At 33.8% G+C, this 20,588-nt stretch overlaps 1 protein-coding gene across 8 annotated transcripts in view; it reads left to right on the forward strand.

Annotated features, from left to right (window-relative positions):
* The window catches only part of CEP170 (centrosomal protein 170), a 95,040-nt gene that overhangs the window by 50,367 nt on the left and 24,085 nt on the right, over nt 1–20,588 (forward strand). For 7 of the 8 annotated variants that reach the window (XM_058836903.1, XM_058836908.1, XM_058836904.1 and 4 more), the window contains exons 10-11: nt 12,474–12,623; nt 18,570–18,696. In XM_058836903.1, coding sequence (XP_058692886.1) covers nt 12,474–12,623; nt 18,570–18,696 — 277 coding nt within the window. The remainder of the gene's footprint in view (nt 1–12,473; nt 12,624–18,569; nt 18,697–20,588) is intronic. The other variant, XM_058836907.1, reaches the window with a different exon arrangement.

Below are 20,588 nucleotides of genomic sequence, written 5' to 3' on the forward strand. Positions count from 1 at the left end.
ATAACAATACAAATTGTATTTGCAGTTTAAAAACTGTATTAAATAATTATTCTTTGCATTCAACAGGAAAGTATGGGTAGCAGAAGCTATGTTTAGTCATTTCACTTAACATGTCTTGAAATGGATTTTTTTCTGGTTTTGTTGTGTTTTCCTAGATAATTTATTATGGTAGAATGCCTGCACCCAATTCTAGGCTAGGGTTTTGCTAATTAAACAGGAAATTCATCACTTGTTATAGGATTATCTAAGGATTCATTTGCATGTCTGAAACTTTTCATAGCTGAGCAAATACATGAATACATTTAGAATTAGTTTTGGCTAGTGTTGAAAACAGTTTTTTGCAAGACAAGCTAGCTTCACTGGTTTGATTTTGTAAAAAAAATCTGAAGTAGTGGGGAAATGGGACTTTTTATTATAGATGGTTTTCTTTTTAAAAAGGTGTTTATGGGGCATTTGGAGACAGGAATTAAAATAAAGGGTGTCACCTGCAATAAAATAATAAAGATAATAGTTTCACCTCTTATGGGTTCTGAAAAAGAAATTTTTTACTTCTTTGAATCAATATTCAAAAAATAAGTGGGAACTAAAAGCATTCCAAATGAAACAAGTAAATATTAAAAAACTGCAAATTTCTACATTTTATTCTTAAATTATAAATCTTCAACTAAAGTGCACCAGAAAATTTCTAAGTCTTGTTTTAGCTAAATATTGTAGTTCAACAGTGCTTTTTTGGAAACCACACAAAGTATTAACGTTTGAAAATAGACAATTTATGTATTTGATAAAAATGTTAATACTGTCTAATATTTATAGTCATAGAATATGCTGAGTTGGGAGGGATCCCATTAGGATCATTGAGTCAAACTCTCAGCCCTACGCAGAACATTCCAAGAAGCACACCATGTGCCTGAGAGTGTTAATAAAATTTCAAAATTTTTGTGACCTTCAGTACCCATTCAGATTATCTAAAGTAATTTTTTTGTTTGAAGCAAATCTGTCCTGTTACAGGAGAGATTCAGTGAAGTGAAAGGAAGCCTTAAGTATGATAGAAAAATACTGCTGAAAAATCTTAGTGCTATATAAAAGCTTTTGGGTATCATAAATTTCCATCACTATTAACTTAAAAGGTGTCACCACTAGGAGTTAAAGATTTACTATGAAGTAAAGTAGAGATGCTTTTTTTCAAGGTCTTCCATATCATTTCACATAGTATTTGTGTTGAAATCTTATGAACACTATATTTTATACCCAGATCAAAGAGCCCTGCTATGCAATTCTTATTTGATTTGGTAATACAAAGTACTATGATACTATTTTTATGAAGTGCAGAAAAACAGCCAACAAAGAAAATCCAAACCAAATGGAAGCCAGAATTTTATCCTCCAGCTGAGCTCAGCTTTGATTCCCTCCTATTTTAAATTGCTAATGCTTTGGAAAATCTTACTTTGCCAAAGGGGTATAAGTGAGGTGTAAGATAAAGACTTTTGTTAGCCTGTTGACTCCTGTGCTTCTTTATTGAGGATTTAAGAGAATTGTTTGTATACATCTTATCAATTATTTCAGTGTAACCACTCTGTCACTGTTGGCAAGTCAGTCCTTTTTCTGAGTAGTTACTATGCCTGCTCAATTGAGTCTCATTTAAGGGTGTCTCTTTGGTCAAAAGTTTAACTGAAATTCGACAGTTTAGTTTGCTAGGATTGGGATCAAAATGCACTACAAATAGCAACGATCACTTTCGAAAACATTTGCACAAATAATGCATTTTTGTCAGTAACAATTTACATTAGAATTGTGCTAAAATCTGGGTTTGGTTTACCTGAATCATTTTCAATGGTATAAGTTCTTCTGGATTTGTATATTTTTTCCCTTTTAATGGACGAAAAGATGAGAATGACCAAAATATCCAAAGATTACTCCCAAGTGTGACTCATTCTTTACCTTAGCCTTACTTCTCTTTTCTCTAGAAAAGAACATAAGAGCAAACCACAAATGCAAGAGCATTATTAACTTGTAAAAAGTCAAGGTGGGATTATTAATGCTTCTTTGCATTAAAAGTCCAATAGAAACATGCAGTAAGTCAAAGTTAAAATTCTCAGAACAAAAAAAAAAAAAGGAAAACAACCATCTCTCTAGGTAATTTTAAGAAAAAGGGGAGTAAAAATCTTAGTGTTGAGCTGTATTACTTATTTCAAAAGTACTATTTTTGCTTAGTGTAGCCTTTTACTAAAGATTCTAGGAAATAGGCTGAAGAAGAGTAGATGATTGTGTGAAATGATTTTTAAAAGCCAGAAACAATGCTGTCCTGCTTATTCAGCATCTTTATTTCATTTAAATTGCTAAGGATCCAATTCTTCCTCTGGTGCTCTTTCAGCCTCTAAGAAAAACTGCTGTCACTATAGCAGAAAAGGAATAGAATAGCAAATGATATAACCTTTATTTCTCAACCATTTTAATGCCTGACTTTTGAGAAGAGAATGTGAGAAAAATTAGTTATCAGAAAGAAAGAGGAAAACATTTCATAAGTAACAGAGAAAAGCTTTTTAATTTTGATTCTTTTCCCTAACAGAGAGGGATAATCATATATCTGCAGTCATGACTGTCTTGGGTTGTATGTCTGCTACTTACCTAAAATGCAAGTTTTCAAATACATTATGGCTTCAAATTTGCTTTCAAAGAATTTTTTTAAAAAATATTTTATTTTAAGATTAAAAAATAGAGTACATATGCACATAATTTTCAATTGTAAATATTAAAAGAAGATGAAAGTAGAAATTTATTAATATTCATATGTGTCATAGTGTTCTTTATTAATAGAGAATACTTGAAAAATAGCACTAAACTTTGCTTTCTAGAAGTCCTTTCCTTATCCAATGATATTTATGCATCCAGGTGTTCAGATGTCTCTTAAATTCGTAGAGAAGTATGAATTGGTTAGTAGACTTAAGGTTCAGAAAATAAATATATTAATAACATGAGGAAAAATACAGATGATGGATCTCTTTTTATACTTGTAGAGCTCTTTTAAAAATTGCCATTGAGAGCAATTTCATGAGTGTGTTAAGAAAGCAAGCTGCTCTTATATACCACAAAGCCCACCTTGAACATATGTGGCAGAAAATATCCTCTACTCAAATAGCATCAGAAAGACACAATTTACTCTAGCAGAATAGTGGTCTTCTTGTTGTAGCTAACAGCTAAGTACAAAATAAAAGAAATTCAAGATCTTGATATAATTTAGAATGTCTTTTCAGTGTTAAGTTTACCATATAAAATACATAAGTATTTTTGGGGCAGAGTTGTAGGATTTGTTTTGCCTTTACATCCAGCCTTTATGCTCTTTAGAAGGATATAGTGCTTTCTTCTGTTAACACTTAGCAATTGCTTTCTTTTTATCTCTGAGTTGTAAATTTTCTATCCATTTTATGTTTTTTAAATAAATCAAATTTATTAGAAGAAAGTTGTTCTCAGCAGTCATATCACATTAAAAAATCTTCATAGGCCACAGAAAAGGTAAGTCTGTCAGTGGATGAAAGAATTCAAAATGATGCTTCTACAGTTCATCTTCCTTTTTTGTAGATATAAAGAAACCAAATTATCATGCTAATGACTTTCCTTTTTCAACAAAGCGAAGTACTGCCAGTAATAAATATTAATAAATGAATGTGCAAATAATTCTGCATGTGTTTGGAATATTAAATACTTTTTAATTTAAGGCTACTGCAGTAAATAAAAATCAACTCAATGTTTTTTTTGTTTCTTTGGGGGTTTTCTTGAGGGCTTTTTTCTATTTGTTTTGTGTAGGGTTTTTTGTTTTCTTTCTTCTTCAGCCAGTTTCATTTTAGGGTATTTAAAAATTGAAATATTTTGTAGAACTTACTCTAGCAGATGTATGCTCTCCTGTGCATGTGTGGGAAGGGAAGGAAGAGAACTGAAGCTTGCATGAGTGTTTCATGCCCTGTCAAATAACCAGGAAATCTGGAATGTTATAGCAGTTCATATGCATATGGAAATATTTGGATTAAAATTTTCTTTGCTCCCCAAATTTTTTACTTGATTTATGTTATTTTCATTTAAATTTCCTAAAAGATAATGTATTTTTTCATCAGCAAAGTGAATTTAGTTTGCAAATTAATTTGATCCATACTGTTTCCCAAACAGAGGATTCAAAAAAAATGTATCAAAATCAAACCTCAATCCGTCGTTCTGCCACCTTCATAAAGATTGTGACCATGTAATGATTTTGTTTTCAATGCAAGCGCCATATTGTAGATTCTTTAAAGTCTTTATTTATGTAGATAGACACACCCTAATAGTAATGATCTTGTTTTCAATGTGGAGTCTATCACCTTGAATTTTGATTATACACTGTGCAATGATTATACATAAAATCTACAATCTTGACAGAGGGTCTTCTTTCCTCTTTAAAATTTTGGAATAGTATTTATGGAGGGAAAACTATCAGTGTTCACTGTAGACAATGCATTTTCCATTTTTGTTTTCTAGATTTTTCTGCTCATGATGATACTTATTTGTTTGGTTTGACCTTTTTTTTTTTTTTCCTTAGTGTGAGTATAAATGGGATTCTGTTCTGAAAGACGATTGTTATAAAATGGAATCTCCTTATTCTTTTTACTCCCAGGGTATATCTGTTCATACCGTATTATAATATTGGCTAATGTGTTTTTGAAGGAGCGTTTACTTTTGAATGATTTATTGTTGTTGCTTTAAGTGTTCATAAAATTTGTATTATACCAGGTCTTGTTGTCTCTGTTGCAAACGTTAAAAAATTATCAATAATCTTGCAGATCGTTATTGTTATAATTCCACTGGTTATTGAGTTAATATGCGTGTTATGGAACTGCTCTCAGCAATTTTTTCAGTATTGTGAATGTAAAAACTACCTGGAAAGAATCAATGGGCTGGGAGTAAGTTAAGAGAAAAAAAAAAAAAAAAAAATCTCAGTATGTTTCAATGACTGTTTAAGGAACCGAGGTAGATGTATCTATTTTCAGAAAATCACTTTTGGGTCTCATGTCTTTTTACAACTCTCTGGGTTTAATTGCTTTTACCATTGCTTCAGCAGTTTCTTTGAGAGAAATGCCTTGAGCCCCACAGAGTGTTTTGTTTACAGAACGACTATGAGTACAGTGCTGAAAAAATAGTAGACCATTTGAAGTCTATCCAGTTATCTGGGCTTATGAATTTTCTAAGTTCAGAGGATGTTTATTATCTTCTTCTTATGAGGAAAGGATTTTACAGCCTCTAAACTTGTTTCCTTTTTAATCTGGAATCCTAAAGAAAATTAATTCTTCACAGTAGCAAACAGGAACAAAATATGTATGCATCTAAATATGTAACTGGTGTCTGTTAAGAGGAAGCTCTTAGACTTGGCACATTGATCCTTTTCATTTCCTTATGTGGTTTTTTTTTATACCAGAGCATCTTGCATCTGATTCTATAACTTTGATAGGGAGTTAAAATGACGTAAACAGCTTCTGTGAAAATCCATGGCTATTCATGAGATATGCCTTGCACAGAACACAGTCTGTTTGCCTGGGATGACCGGGATAACTGCCAAGAACAAGCAAAAACTATTAAAATTAAAGTCCTCAGAAGCAGCTTGGTTAAACACAGTTCATGGAATAGCTAGACACAAAGTGAGCTTAGACATTGTACTCTTACCTCACTTTGTGACAGGTGGGAAAAAATGTTTGGCTTTTGTCTCTTCTCTATGATCAGTAACTGACTTTTAAGGGCCAATTTACTGTGTATTATGAATGTCTGAACTACCTTATGTGGAAGAATTGTCAGGAGCTCAGTCTGAACACCAAATGCAACGTTACCGAGATGATCTGCTGAGACGATCTGAAGCCTTTTCCATTTTTTTGCTCTCTGGAATCCTCTTTTGCCATCAATCAATCATCCTCTGAGTGTGGTTTATTTACAATTTCTTCTTTCTTAGTACACCCAAACTGTGCTGAAATCCTGCTTGTATTTCCGAAATTATACTTTTTTTTTTTCTTTTTTAATATATATTTGTTTTTTGCTGGTCTGACTCTATCAGTTCACAGCTCAGTTTCTGAAATTTACTATTGACTTCTGTGACAAACAAATATGCTTATCATCTTCCTTTCCCCTAAAAGGTTATGAAACACAATTGCTATCATAATTTACATTCCCATCACTTTATAATGGCAAATATCTTATTTCAAATTAAATAATTTGTTCCTTGTTTATTTTGCCATGATCCTTCTTTAATGCCCTGTACAGTGTAGCCCCTTGTTCCTTACCATTGCTCTGCTTTTTTATTTTTTTTTTAACTGTTCATCTTTCAATTTATTTTTGTCTTTCTTGTCATTGGGTTTTATTCTGTTCCTTTTATACAGAATGCCTACACTGAAATTAATAGCATTCAAGTCACGATCTTTATAAATATGTTTCTAGATTGTCCCCGACTGTTGTTAGGATCTAAAAGAATAGAAAAAGAGTTATTGAAATAATTTTACTTCTCAAATACCATCATTAATAAATAGGAATTGCAACTAGAATTCTTAATATTTATTTGTTAGCTTTCTGTTAATTTTATTGATTGTATTATTAATTACTAGATATCGTTTTCATTAAGACTTGAGCAGTAAGGTTATTGGGGAAACTTGGTAAACTAAAAATATTAAAACTAGATAGGATTCTTCATATTTTCCCATTCTAATATAAACAATTTGCTGTAAAACTGAGTGAACATGTTTATTAGAAGTCTCAAATTATACTTTTTTCCATTTACATCAGTATCTTCAGTAATGATTTGGAGGAGGAGCTAGTTCTGTGGTCATTAAATACTGAATAATAACAGTATTTTAGAGCTGCAGTATGATCTTCATACACCATGAAACAGTGTAAAGGTAAAGCAAGTATAAAGTCTAGATATTATGAACTTTGAAAAGCATCTAAGTGAGATAAAACTGGAAAAAAGTTTTTTTTTTTAGTCAAGAACTTTAAAGTTTATAAAATGCACATGAGAAGACCATCAGGTGAGGTCTGAAAAAATGGTTCTTGTCACCATTATTTTTTTCTGACCAGTTTTTATTTTAATTTCTTAAAAGTATTGCATATATGAAGAAAGAAAATCAGCTTCTGTGGTTTTAAAGAGTCATCTTGATAGTTAATTCTGAAGTCTTTGTGTTCACCTCTAGTGTAGTTCATCTCTGCTACAAAAAATATTAATTCATCTTAATTAACTCAACTTTGGGGCAGGAGAAGACAGAGGGAACAAGACCGATTCCTGATCACTAAAGCTAGCTTGTGTTAGAGCTGTGTTGCAGCTATGGTGATGAGCAGGTGAACTTTGAATCATGAGCTGTTGTCACAGGGAAGTGTATTTGACCTGCCAAAAGAGCATACTGTGCTTTCTATGAAATTAGCCATTGCCAAAGAGACCAAGGCGTGGTCTCAGACTTGGTCCTGTAACTCACACTGACTCCAAAAGTATCCCAGTATCTTTCGCAAGATTTGCATATTGCTTTTATTGTGTTAGACAGATTTTGTTAATACTTGTAAAAATAATTTTTACAATTACTGGTAAATATAGATAAGGTTATATTCTCAGAATAATGGAAAAACTGCTGCTGCTATGGATGGAATTTGTGAATATCCTCATTAAGCTACAATTGCTTTGCCAATAGTTACTGCATAGTTTCCTTCTGTATTTCTTCAGGGCAAGTTTGCAATCCAGGAAATAACAAGGTAGTGCTTTGAGACTTGCTATAGTTTTAGCCTGCTGTTTTGTCCCTTTGTTTTACTGTGTGAACTGCAGAATGTAAATGGATTATCATAGGGGATCTTCGGAGGACTTACTTAACTGCTTTGAAATTTAAAAGTATGTGCCAGGAGCTCACCTTTTCCCTGTGGTCACTAAAGGACACGAAATGATTCACATGACCGCTCTCAGTGTCAGAAAAAAACCCTGTGCCTTTATTCTCTGACTCCAGTATTTATAGATTGTCAGCAATGACCAGGGATTGGATAATTAAGTTACCGCCTTCCCAGACACACTGGTCATGAGAAACGTCCATCAGAAGACATTTCTTAGAAGGAATGTGATAATCAACTTATGTTTACAGGACCTATATGGGAAAGTAACTAAAACTATAAAAACATTATCAGAAGGCTTCAGTTTCCAGGCAACACCCTGCTGCTCTGGGATACTTGGGGCTTTCTCAACACTTTGCACTAGGGGATGTGAGATTCTAAGTTATTATGTAGGATCACTGCTATTATGAAACATAGAATCACATAAGCTGGAAAGGACCAGGAACTTAATATCTAATCCAACCCCCTACTCAAAGAAGCTTTGAGGTCAGCTAGGTTGCCCAGGACTTTATCGATTTGGGTCTTCATGCCCTACCTGGGCAGACTAGGCAAGCTTGTTTGATTGTCCTCAGAGTGAAAAAGCTTTTCTTCATAGCCTGTCTCATCTTACATGAATTGTCCCTTGTCCCCCTGCAGTGTGTAGCACTGTGAAGAGCCTGGTTGTCATCGTGATACGCCTCCCATTGCAGGGCTGCTGTTAGGCAACCCCAAAGCCTTCCCATCTCCAAAGTGATCAAATCCAGCTTCCACAGACTCTCCCCACAGGTAAAATGCTCTAGGCTTGGCCATCTTTGTGCCCCCTGCTGAGCTACCCAGTTAAACAATGTCTCTCTTGTATCACCTCTCAATCCATTTGCTTAAGAGGCAGGCTGGATTGCAGGTTAAACAAAATTATGTCAAGAACATTTCATAGATGGGTCTTGATTTTCTACAGTATTTCATCATTCCCATGCCACTTAAAATGTCCTGATTTGCAATAGAAATTGTTTCATGCTTCATAACAATAGTTACTTTTGAACACCACAACCACCACAGTTGACACCATGTTTGTGCCTGTTCCACCATTACAGATATGTGGCATAGACCCTGCAAGAACCCCATGAAATGGTGCAGATTGGTGGGGTGTCTTGATTTTTCTCTGTCAGCTTTCAGGGTTTCTGTGAAAATTTTCATCCTGGTTTTTGTTCTGTAACTTCATGAAACTTGAAACAATCAGGATGGAACAATGTAATCTTCCTGCTAAAATATAATTTCAGAAAAATAAACAATGGGACAGAGCAGGGAAAATACTTCCAGCTTTCTGGAATGATTGCTTATAGGAAAGTGATACCTTGGAAATACCTTTCGCTGGTAGTTTCAGTTTTAAATTACACCTGTTTAAAAAATGTATTAATATTGCTGGGTTTTTAAAATATTTCTAGGAGTTCTTTATTTTTATTTATTATTTTTACATTACTCCTCATTCCTCAGATTCTCTCAAAAAATGCAAGACCAGATTACTGTGAAAGTCCCTGTTGTTTACAGTGCTATTTAAAAAGGATAAATTATTTAGGAAACTTTATTTTCATTGACAGCTGTGTGGTGGATATGTGGGATTTGTGATGGTTAGTCATATACATAGAATACAAAGAATTATTTTACTTCCTTTATCAAAAATAAAAGCTTGCTTCTCATTTTTCAATCAGCTCGATGTGTCCAAATCTGTATTGGTTACAGAACCTGGCTTCATCTTTGTCTTTCCCAAAACACAATTAATCAAAATACATTTCATTGCTTCTGACAAATACAAGCTTTACAAAAAGAAGTAAAGTTCAATCTTTTTGTCTAAGTAGATGAGAGATGCAGCAATATGTGTCATCAACATTTCTTCAGAATTCTCTTGGTTTGATTATCTCCTAGACCTCCCTTAAATGATTTTGCAATCATGAAGATATTTAAAGAACAGAAACATCTAAAGAACTGAGGCCTTGAAAAATGTAATTTAGTCTTTGTAGGAAGATACAAATCTCTATCCATTCAAACTTCAGTCACAGCAGCCCGCTGTTTGCACACACGTATTGTAGCAGCCCAGAAAGTACAAATTGCATTTTCTAGATGGTAGAGAGATCACTTCCAGTAGAAACATTCAGGTTACTCCATGGCTGTTTCTGTTGAGGGCATATTATCATTATTTGATAAATGGAGTATGTGGATTGGTTAATCCTGAAATTCTGATAGCATTGCTTTTCTGCAGGTGTGTGACTGATGTGTAAGTAATGATCTACATTTTGTCTACTACTTGAGTTGTTTTATCTTGTGAATAGTTTTAATATTTAAATTCTTAACTATGTGTTAGTAACAATCTTTTCAAGGGGTTTTTATATATCACAAGTATGAAATTTAGTCTTTGAGCTACATCACACTTACATGCATCTCTTCTTTCTTGTGAGGAGCTTTGCGGTTGTATAGCCGTGGAACTTAGGACAGGTGCATGCACATATCAAATGTTGAAGGACACTGTAGTACAAAAACATACTTTTATTGAAGAAGATATTTTCTTTCTAATAATACTGTCCCCAAATATTTTCCTTATCTCTTCTGATATCCCCACTGTATAGAGAGAAAGAGCATTGGGAGCACTATTGCTTTGGTTTTAGTGATATCCGTATCTCCTTTCACAGAAAAAAAATAGGCAATATTCAAATTTGGTTTTGCAATAATTTCAGTAATAGAAGAATAACAGAATTTGCTTAAACATGAGTTCAACACTAGAAAAGGTAAGACTGAAAGAAGTGTTATTTCTGATACAAGTAAGGAAATTTGACATGGTATATAAATGTGCTGTCAGATAAAATGAAGCAATTTACAGGCAGCAAGTTGCTGCTGTAGTCCCAATTAGATACGGAAGTGTGGAATTCATATTTTCCTTCTGGTGCTCATGTGATAATACCAGAATTTTGTTTCATTTAAAAGAACTTGTAAAATTCTGTAATCAGTGAAACTATGGTACACAAAGAAAGAAACCTCTGCAGAATAGTGATATATTCAAAGAAAGCTGTCAGTGGATGGTAACTGGTTTCTATCTTCAAAAATTGCTACAACTGTACAAATCAAAAGTATATTATGAAAGCAAAATTTTAAGTTTTAACACTCTCTTTTTATAAAAGGAAAATAAATATTTTGTAAATACTATTAAGCAACTTCTGATCCAGATACTCTAGATATGATTTATGTATAAAATGAAAATTCAGGAAGCAGTGCCTGAATTATAAGATGTCAGGAAAGCAGGCTTTCTCATGAGAGCAAAATACAAATTCAGTGCATTTGAGAAAATTTCCTCAGGTCTGAATGTAGTAATGCTGTAGCAAGGTCCTCCTGTACAGTTAGAAGAGCATAACGGGTTGAATGACAAGGTGCTTAACTATTGTTTTATTTTTTGTCTGCTTCTCAGAAGCTGACAACATAATGGTTTGTGGCCATCTAGTGGTGAATCCATTCTGAAGACACTAACCTTGTTCAGAATTGTAATAAACCAGTCCTCTAGATTTGCTGTGCTAAACTGAATTATGGCACACTTTTGGAGAAAAAAGAATTCTGTACATCTCTACACTAATAGTGTTTATTACAGGAGGATAACATATGTGAAGATGACAAAAAAATTTTTTTGATGTTTACTGTTACTTTTTGGCAACCAGTTTTAATGTGTGTGGGAGGTTCATTTTATTCTGTAATTTTTTAATGTCTAATTCCCTAGTAATAAAGTAGTGTATTTATTTCTTAGGCAGAAATTTGAAAATTTTTTAAATTACATGTTTCCAAGATACAGATATTTTCTAAAATGTCTTTGATTATACATCAATTCTGAAAGCAATTCATATTCCCTGTTTTCTATGACTCATGAGAAATTTGACAAACAGTATGGTGGTTCTTCTGCTAAAGTTTTTATTATTAAATTGCCTTAGTAATAATGTTTTTCTAGTATTTTTTTCTGAGCAATGTTTTTGAAATGTCATGGGAAAATTATTTCTGCATAAGCAGAAGAGATTAATAAAAGCATCATTAGGAAACAGAGTAGTAAAAGAGCTATGCCAAGTCATATCTTGGATGAGATGAGTCTACATGATTCATGAGACCTGGCGGACTTTCAACATCTGCCAAGTCTCTAACAGTTGAAAAACTGAAATTTTGTTTGTATTAGAGAAACAAGTCAATAAGCATATTAATAACAAATGCAAGAATTTGTATTTCTTATTCTCATTAGATAATAGCAAAAATCTGAAAATTTGGTGATTCTTGTTATTGGGTTTTTCCCTTAATTGGTAAAATGGGTTTTGCAATGATTTTGCTTTTATCTTTTGTTCCTTTCATCAAAGTGTCATTTTTTCATATCTGACCATTCCAACTAGCAGTTCTTTGAATATTCACAATGTTGACATAGACCTTCACTTTTTTAATTGCTGTAGATTTTTCTATTTAATTTGTAGATTTCACTAAGGTGACAGATAAGCATAATACAATAAAACCAATTTATACTCACTATCCAGCATGCCACCATCCATCCATTAACATTGAACATCGTATCAGGATAGTATTGGGTTAATGAATGTAATGGTTTGTTTCATTTTCAGGTATTTGGAGTGGATGACAGCCAGGATTATAATAGGCCTGTTATCAACGAGAACCAGAAAGATTTAGTAAAAGATTGGGCTATAAATTCTGCTACAGTAGTGCTGGAAGAAAAAAGACCACTGAGTACAACTGGATTTCTTGACACAGAGGTAGAATTTAATTTTTGACGGTCTTCTTTTTTCTTCCACTAAAAGAGAGCACTAAGAACGGACCAGTAAGTGTTAAACAGGAAACAAAATCTTGCCTGGAAAAGATTAACTAAGATCTATAAGTATTTTATTTCTCCTAGGCCTTTATTGCATTATCAAAACTTCTCTGTCAGAGACAGGCATAATTCATTGTGGAGGTGTTTTAAAACTTGGCTATCTTTCTGTGTGCGCTGACACCAGTGTATTGGAACTGTAGCAGAAGTTTCCTTGCAACAACATAGCTTTGCACAGTATATACTTCATGTAAGTTCAGCAGAACTGAGGTAAAGCTGGTTATGTTTTATAGCCCAAAGCAAGTAACTATATTAAAATTCAGAAATAAGATGTGTGCACTTAATGCATAATACAAAGTCATCTAGGAAAAAATGGTGGATAATACTTTTCAGCTTTTTTCTCTGAAGCCAGAGGACTTGAGGTTTTTACATTTATGGTTTAAGTTCTCCAGTGAGGTGCTACTCATGACAAGTCACTTACATTGGTTGATTCAAACACAGTATGACTTAATCAGTTGGTGAAAGATTAAATAGAGGGAATGCCTGGCTTTATATATTACTTAGAATATGCACACAAGCTAGATATCATATTTCATATTGAAATCTTGGGTGGCATTCTGATATCATTGTGGTGGATAAACTGTTTTGAAATATGTCTGGAACAGAACAGGCAGGAGGGGAAATCAACTGGTTGCAGTAATGAAGCACATAACACATCTACTTCCCTTGGCAAACTGCTTCTGAAGTATAGTCCTGTAATCTAGCAAACTTTATAAATAAGCAATTTTTTGAAAGATATCAAGAGCTTAAAGTATTACTTAGTGTGCCTGCCATGCAAATACATTGATTTTAGTATCTACAAATCTCTTTCTCCTAGAGGTGTATTTTCTCATGGTTGTATTTTAGCTACTGTGAAGCCTTGAGACACTAAGTATGTCGCTGTGTCTAGATTAGTAACTTTGACTAGTTTCTCTAAGGCTACGGCTTCAAGTGAAGTATTGCCATACAGCATAGGCACGTCCTGCAGAAGATTTTTCACCTTGCTTCTTTGCACAAATCTATAACCATATTCTTTCTTTCTTTTTTTTTAATGCCTTTTGCAGCACTCAGCTATTTTGTGCCTTGTCAGTTTTCAAGAGTACTGATATTTTTCCACTTTCATAATTCCATAAGCAGAAGAAGAATATACAGTTTATTTTATGAACATAATTGGGCTTTTCAGGTGTCAACTTCGCAAATAAAAGGCTTTGTTTTTAGAAGACTGAGGCTACTTCTGCAATCATACGGCAGGTTTAAGAAACCTTCTGGCAATGACATACCAAAAATCACTTTCATTTAAGTGGAAATTACAAGAATTATGCTGTTTTATTACTGTGACTGCTTTGCTGCATTAAAAGGTCTTTATATAGTGGGAGAGAATAGGTTATTAGCATAATTTAAAATATTACAAGGCATGATGATAGGGAAAAAAATGAAAATTATTCAGTAAGTCAAGGAGCAAAACTGCCATAAGCAGCATGGATAGAGCAAAGATTAGTGTAAGGAGAGTTGAGGACAGATGAAGGTAGAAGAAAGCTTACTAGAGAAAGTTAAAAGTAGAAGTTGTTTGATAGAAATGTAGAAGAGAAGCTAGTTTGGAAAATTAGAGGTGTCTTTTATAGGGAAACAATGGGAAAAAAATCACGAGGATAACTACTGAGTTAAGATTGTTACATTTAAAGTCTTATTACAAAAACTTGCACTCTGTTTTTGCCAGTAGGAAAGGGAGAGGCAAATGTGTTTGATTTGTAAAGTATGTGGGTCATGTTCTCATACCAACTTTTCTTCTTGTGGGTTTTGGATGACTTACTGCATTACTGAGCTGCAGATTTTAAGTTTATAAGCCTCATTGAAGATCTTGGATAAATAGTCACATAATGTCAGGGTAGCTCAGTGTTTCAGTTTTGCATCCACTCAGATTGTGGGTGGGCCTTATTCCAGCTGTCCATCACAGTTATTCCTGTACATGATTAGCAGAATGAGGTGGATTCAGAACACAATTGCCATAGAAAAAACAAAGAATAAAAATCTAAGATGTTTCTATTCAAGAAGATGAAAAAGATGGCCTGGGAAATTACAAAGATTTTATAAAAACAGTTTTACAGAATCACAGAATAGTTAGGGTTGGAAGACGCCTCTGGAGGCCATGCAATCCAGCCCTGCTGCCAAGGCAGGACAGGGTCATCTAGAGTCACTTTGGGAGCTGAAAGCTTATTCTGAACTTAAGATACTTAGCTTTACAAGGCTTTTGAAGTATCATTAATAAAATGCTTGGAAATGCTTTTCTTGTTAATGAAGTTCTCAGCTTTTTCTTTGATACAACAATCTTTAAATACTTTGGAGTAGTGTGTTTCATAAATGAAATAAAATGCAGAGAGTGTCTTGACACAGTTGGAGAGCCTGAATGCACTGATTATTGCCTTTTCAATGATTATATATTGGCAATGGAAATACTAAATCCATCTGTTTAAAATACTTAAATGTTTTTATTTTCTATATTATAAGCTGCCACTTGCCAACCAAGGTAAGTGTGATTAAAGACCAAAAATTAAGTAAATAGAGAACAAAGATAATATTATTGTTGTTGTTATTATTTGTTCTTACCATACAATTTTGGTTAATAAAAATACTGCAGGCATTTGGGCTATAGTATATCCATCCAACTTCCATTTAATTTTCAGTGGTCAGTTGTCTGTGCTAAGCATGGTTCTTAAATAATGGTTTTATTAATGTTGCATTTGATATGGTTTGGGGTTTTGTTGATTTTTTGGGGGGTTTATTATTGGTTTTTTTTTGTAAGACTAAAGCTCAGTTAGATCTGGTTCTTCATCTGCAGGGTCATCAATGCCATTGACTACAATGTTCCTTTTGCTGATTTGAATGCCTACTTCATGTCTTTCCCACTGAAGATCAGATAAATAATACTACTGACATTCTGAATATTGAATAATTTCATTCATGTAAATATTTTCTATATTGCTGCTTAAAAGTGGAGTATTTAGAGGCTGTATTTCCTTTTGTTTGTTCTCTCAAATTACTCTTATTTCCTGTCCTGTAGAACAGTCCATTTAGTTTGAAGTTTGATACTTACTTTTTGTTTGAAATTAGATGCTATACTGAAATGTAGGCTGATGTATCACCAATATCACAGGGTTGTGAAAAGGCAAACAGGACCCTTGAAAGCCCAGGAAATGTATTATCAGCAGAAAAGGGGAGTGTTATCACCACAGGCCCTGTAATAATAGTACTAGAATTGTTACCATTCTTGGTCGAGAAGGGTGGATACAAGTCTAGTGAAGGTACAAAGTCTACTGAAGTAGTTATGAGAATGGAGATTTACCTTACAAGAACAGATCAGTGCTGTTCAATTAGTCTGGCAAAGTAATAGCTGAGTTGGGTGCAGCTGCTGGGTTTTCATGTGTAACCATAACAGAAGAGAAAAAGAACTGTTTAGGATAGGTGTCAGTGTTGTTACAGGAATAACTTGAAGACATTGTCTGTAAATAAGTCATGTATGGAAATCTGTAAAAAGATCATCACCCCAGCGGCATATGATTCTGAAGCAGGTAGAGTGAGGAGGGAAGAACTGCTTTCAAGACAGCAATTTATGACAAGAAGAAATAATATGATTCTTGTAACTTGAACTGACTGGAGTCATAGGTCTGAGAAGACATTTAATTTTTTTTATTCATTTTATTCACCTGGTGAAATTTATTTTAAAAAACCCCACACTATTACTGTGCTCTGAAATGCAAAGAACTGGAGATGCTTTCAGGTGTAATGTGTATGTGCTGTGGATTTTTTTCAAATATGGAGCCTGAACCCCTAGATCTTGAGGCTGAATAATAAGCCACAGAAATCTGTTGGTACCTTTTCCAAATATTTATTACTCCTATTGACTATGTGTGATAAGCATAAGAGAAAGCAGATTTAACATGAAGGTGAAAAGGTGGTATCTCAGAGGTAAACTCAGCTTTTCTGAAAGGCAAGGAAATTTCTTTTGGTATTCAAGAGAGGATTTGGAGTATTGCTTACTTGAGAGACTGTAAGTTGCAAATTGGTATGGATTATAGGAAGAACATTAGGATAACTGAATGTGACTCTTTAGATATGTGTTTCACAAACCTTGCACCTTCTGGATATGCTTAAACTTCTATGAAAAGAAACTGCGTATTTCTGTCGTTGTTTGTGCTTTTATACACAGAGAGCTGGCAAAGCACACATTTACATTCACTGCTATGTAGAAACCATTTTTGACAGTGTAATTACATTCAGAGAAAAATAATTTATCAGGTTGTTTTGCTGCAGTTAATCTGCAAAATTTTAGTGCGTTTCTCCATTGTGAAGAAGAATTTAGATTTCTGCCACATACCTGTGTCTCTGAAATTGGTGGTACAGAGGGAATTAGTTGAAATTTTCTGTTGCAAAGATGACTGGGACATCTATCATGTTCGGATCTGGATATAATTAGTTGTTTTATTAGATAAAAGTTCAGTAGTACAGACAGGAAAAGAAAGATTAGTGATAGGAAAGAAAAATGTGGGGTTGGTAGTTGGTAGAATATAGCCATATTCTTACTGGCACCCTGCATTGTCTTCAGAAATGCCCATAAATAACAGAACATTGAATTGCCTTCCTTTGCTGTTGTTAGACTTGAATTTTATAAAATTTTGATTCTAAAATTTAATTAAAAATATGGAAATTTGTATAATAGTTCAAACAAGTTACCTGCTGCATCTCTGATTTACTACATTCATGATATTCCGGAAGAGATTCCTGATGTTGCACTCATTTGCATTAATCAGGAGAAATTCAAGATCATAAATTCAAGCTTTTCAAATGTATGAGCGACTTTTAATTTGAAAGAAGTTGCCTTATAATAGGTGACATTGTTCATCATTCTAGTTCTGCTAAATAAATTTTACAGAATGTATAGTGTTGTTTCCTGGTCAAAGACTAGAATCCAAGAGTAGTTAAGGCATCAGGCAAAAATCAGCATTTTGAATAGAAGTGTGAAAATTCGAAGATGCAGCAGGGCTGGTGACATTTTTTGGAGGTGTAAGCAAGAGAGGCTTTAAGATATTTGATAAGACAGTAACATTTAGAAATTGGGTTTTGAAAAAAAATGCTATACTAACACAAGAAGATAGTTTAATTCTATGCTTTTCTTACATTTAAAAAGTTTTCAAGATTGCAAAAGGCTTGACATCAAGAAACCAAATTAATTTCCTTTCTCATTTAGGTGCAACAAATTTGTAAAATTCTGCTGACATTGACTTCATGGTTACCCAGTAGGATAGTTAAAACTAATCTTTGCTTCTTTTTCTGTTTAGGCCAAACAAATAATCTGAGCTTCCTTTCCATCCCATCATAAGTTATTAGTCTTTCAGTCCTTAAGGTAGTCTTTCTGTAATGAAGTAAATACAATATTTCATCTGGACAAGAGGGTCATCTAAACCGGTAAAATGTCACTTTCTTGTCTTCCTGAAGCACATTTTTAATTTTTTAACACACGCCCACACCCCATGTACTTTTCCTGAACTTCTGAGCTGAGGATGAAAATAACCTGACCTTAGAACTAGCACATGTTCTGATATATTTTATATAGGTTCTAGTGTTTAAAAGTTCACTGCACTGGGAACTTGTTTATTTGGTACTGATTCAGCAGCTATATAGGTTTTGTTTGTTTTTTGCCATTCTAGAGCTGGGGACTCTAAAATTTATTGAGGTAAACTATTTCTTTCAACTTCCAGGAAATAATGTCTGACATATCTATTCAGGAAAAACCTGGAAAGATGGCATGCTTTTAATCAAACAGTTATAATTTTTCTTCTGCTGTTTTTTTCTTTCATAGGAAGGGTCTACTAACCCTGGAAGCAAACGCTGGGTATCGCAGTGGGCCAGTTTGGCTGCTAATCACACACGTCATGACCAAGATGACATGAGATTGGAGTCCTCTGTGCCTGCTCCATTAGAAAATGGTATTAGAAACTGTTCTTATTGTCATAATTTATGCTGAAAAAACTGTGAAAGGGAGAAAAGAATTATTATGTACTGTATTTAATCAGCTTTTTTACTCCTCATGCGTCATTTTCACATTAAATTATTCTGTTTCATTGGGCAGAAACAGTGTAAAAACAAGCTCAGCAGTAGTGGTGTCTGCATGGCAGTAGAGTGCTAGTATTACACTGAACGTTACTGAAACTGGAGAGTCTATACACTGTTTAATGTTAGAGAAACTTTCACTTAAATACCGTTTGGGTTGGTCTGTATAGTATGTTTCTTTCCTTACATCTTTCTTAGTCTAAATTGGACTTCAGTGTAATGGTTATTAAACAATCCAACCTGAGAGACTTCACTTGAAGCATAGCATCCTTCTTCATCTTGGGAATACAGAAGACCTTTTATATTTCTTGAAAAGCCCAGAAACTTTCTCTTTAGCAATGAACAACCTTCTCTCCCTTTCTTGCGAGTGCCACATGTTCAGGGCATGTCTCTCCATAGTTTAATTATTCACATTTCTGATTTTGAAATGGTTTATTCTTTAACGTCTAGTCTTGACTATAAACTAGTTACTTGCCTTACTTCTCTTCTGCTTTTTCCTTCTTGCCAATTTCACTTTAGAGGTTGTGATCGTCTTTGGGAGAAGTTTTTCAAAGAAGTTTTGCTTTTGATGTTGCAAAATGCATATATCTGTACCAATGCATGAAGGAATTCTTACCTGTGACTGTTGCTCCTGTTGTAGCTTTTCCTCCTCTCATAAGCATAGAACTTTGCCTAGGATACTAAAAGTCAAAGGAGATGGAAAGAGGAAAAGTTAAATTGATACACACAGAATAATGGAAATGAAGAGCAAATTTTGCACTATTTGAAAGGATTGTGTGTGTACATACAGGACACTTAACATCATTGCTATTGAGACTGATCCTTTGGGTGGTTAATCGGGCGCTTTGGTGGTCTTTTATTTTCTGTAGTGTTCTAAATGGTCACTTTCAGATAAGGCACTACCTAGGATCTTCTTTGGAGAGGTAAAGGCTTTTTTTACCATTATAAGAACTAAGAGATAAACTGAAGTAACTACTGTGTAGTGCATACCTGTCCTGCAAGAATTCTTAAATACTAAAGGGGAAATAAAGCATTCAAAGCACTAAAGCACCAGAGGTGTAATAAAAATAAAATGTGATATTTACCTCTAAAAACCAATTCGCAGAACATGTCTTGTTACTTAGATGCCTGTGTCTTCTTTAGAAATCTTAGTATTTAAACTCTACATAACTCATATATAGCCAAATATGATGCTGAACAACTCCATGCCTTTTTTTTTACTAAAGACTGTTTGAAATTCACCAAGAAGCAAGTTACATAAAATAAGCAAGCTAAATAAGCAAGCTTATTTATGTATAAAATATTTGATTTGGTAGGCACATTGGAGAGAAGTCAATCTTCACAGAAGGCAATCATACTGATTTTCATTAAATTTTCAATTTGTGTCATAATTTTTAAGAAAAAAAAAACAGTCCTGGAATTAGAAAACCTTGCTTAGATTTCAGAGGTACTTACTGTTTCTCAAATCAGTGTCTTAACATAGATTATAGAAAAAGAAAGCTGAGTCCTTGTTAATTCTTCATCAAAATGTGAAACTGCAAAGAGAAAAAATAAATTGAAGAACATGTATATAAAGCAGCAGGTATACATGCAGCATGATTGTTGATATTCAGTTAATTGCTTAGAGGATTCTTGCAGAGAGGGAAACCCTATATTCCAGTTCTGACTCCTGGAGCAACCAAAGTTGGAGGCAAGCTGTGATAGGAAAGTCCCAACAGGGTACTCTGAGCAGTTGCTTATAGATCTCTCCTGGCAAAAACGGAATTGA

The sequence above is a fragment of the Poecile atricapillus genome, chromosome 3, assembly GCF_030490865.1.
Source record: "Poecile atricapillus isolate bPoeAtr1 chromosome 3, bPoeAtr1.hap1, whole genome shotgun sequence".
In the NCBI taxonomy this organism is placed as follows: Eukaryota; Metazoa; Chordata; class Aves; order Passeriformes; family Paridae; genus Poecile; species Poecile atricapillus.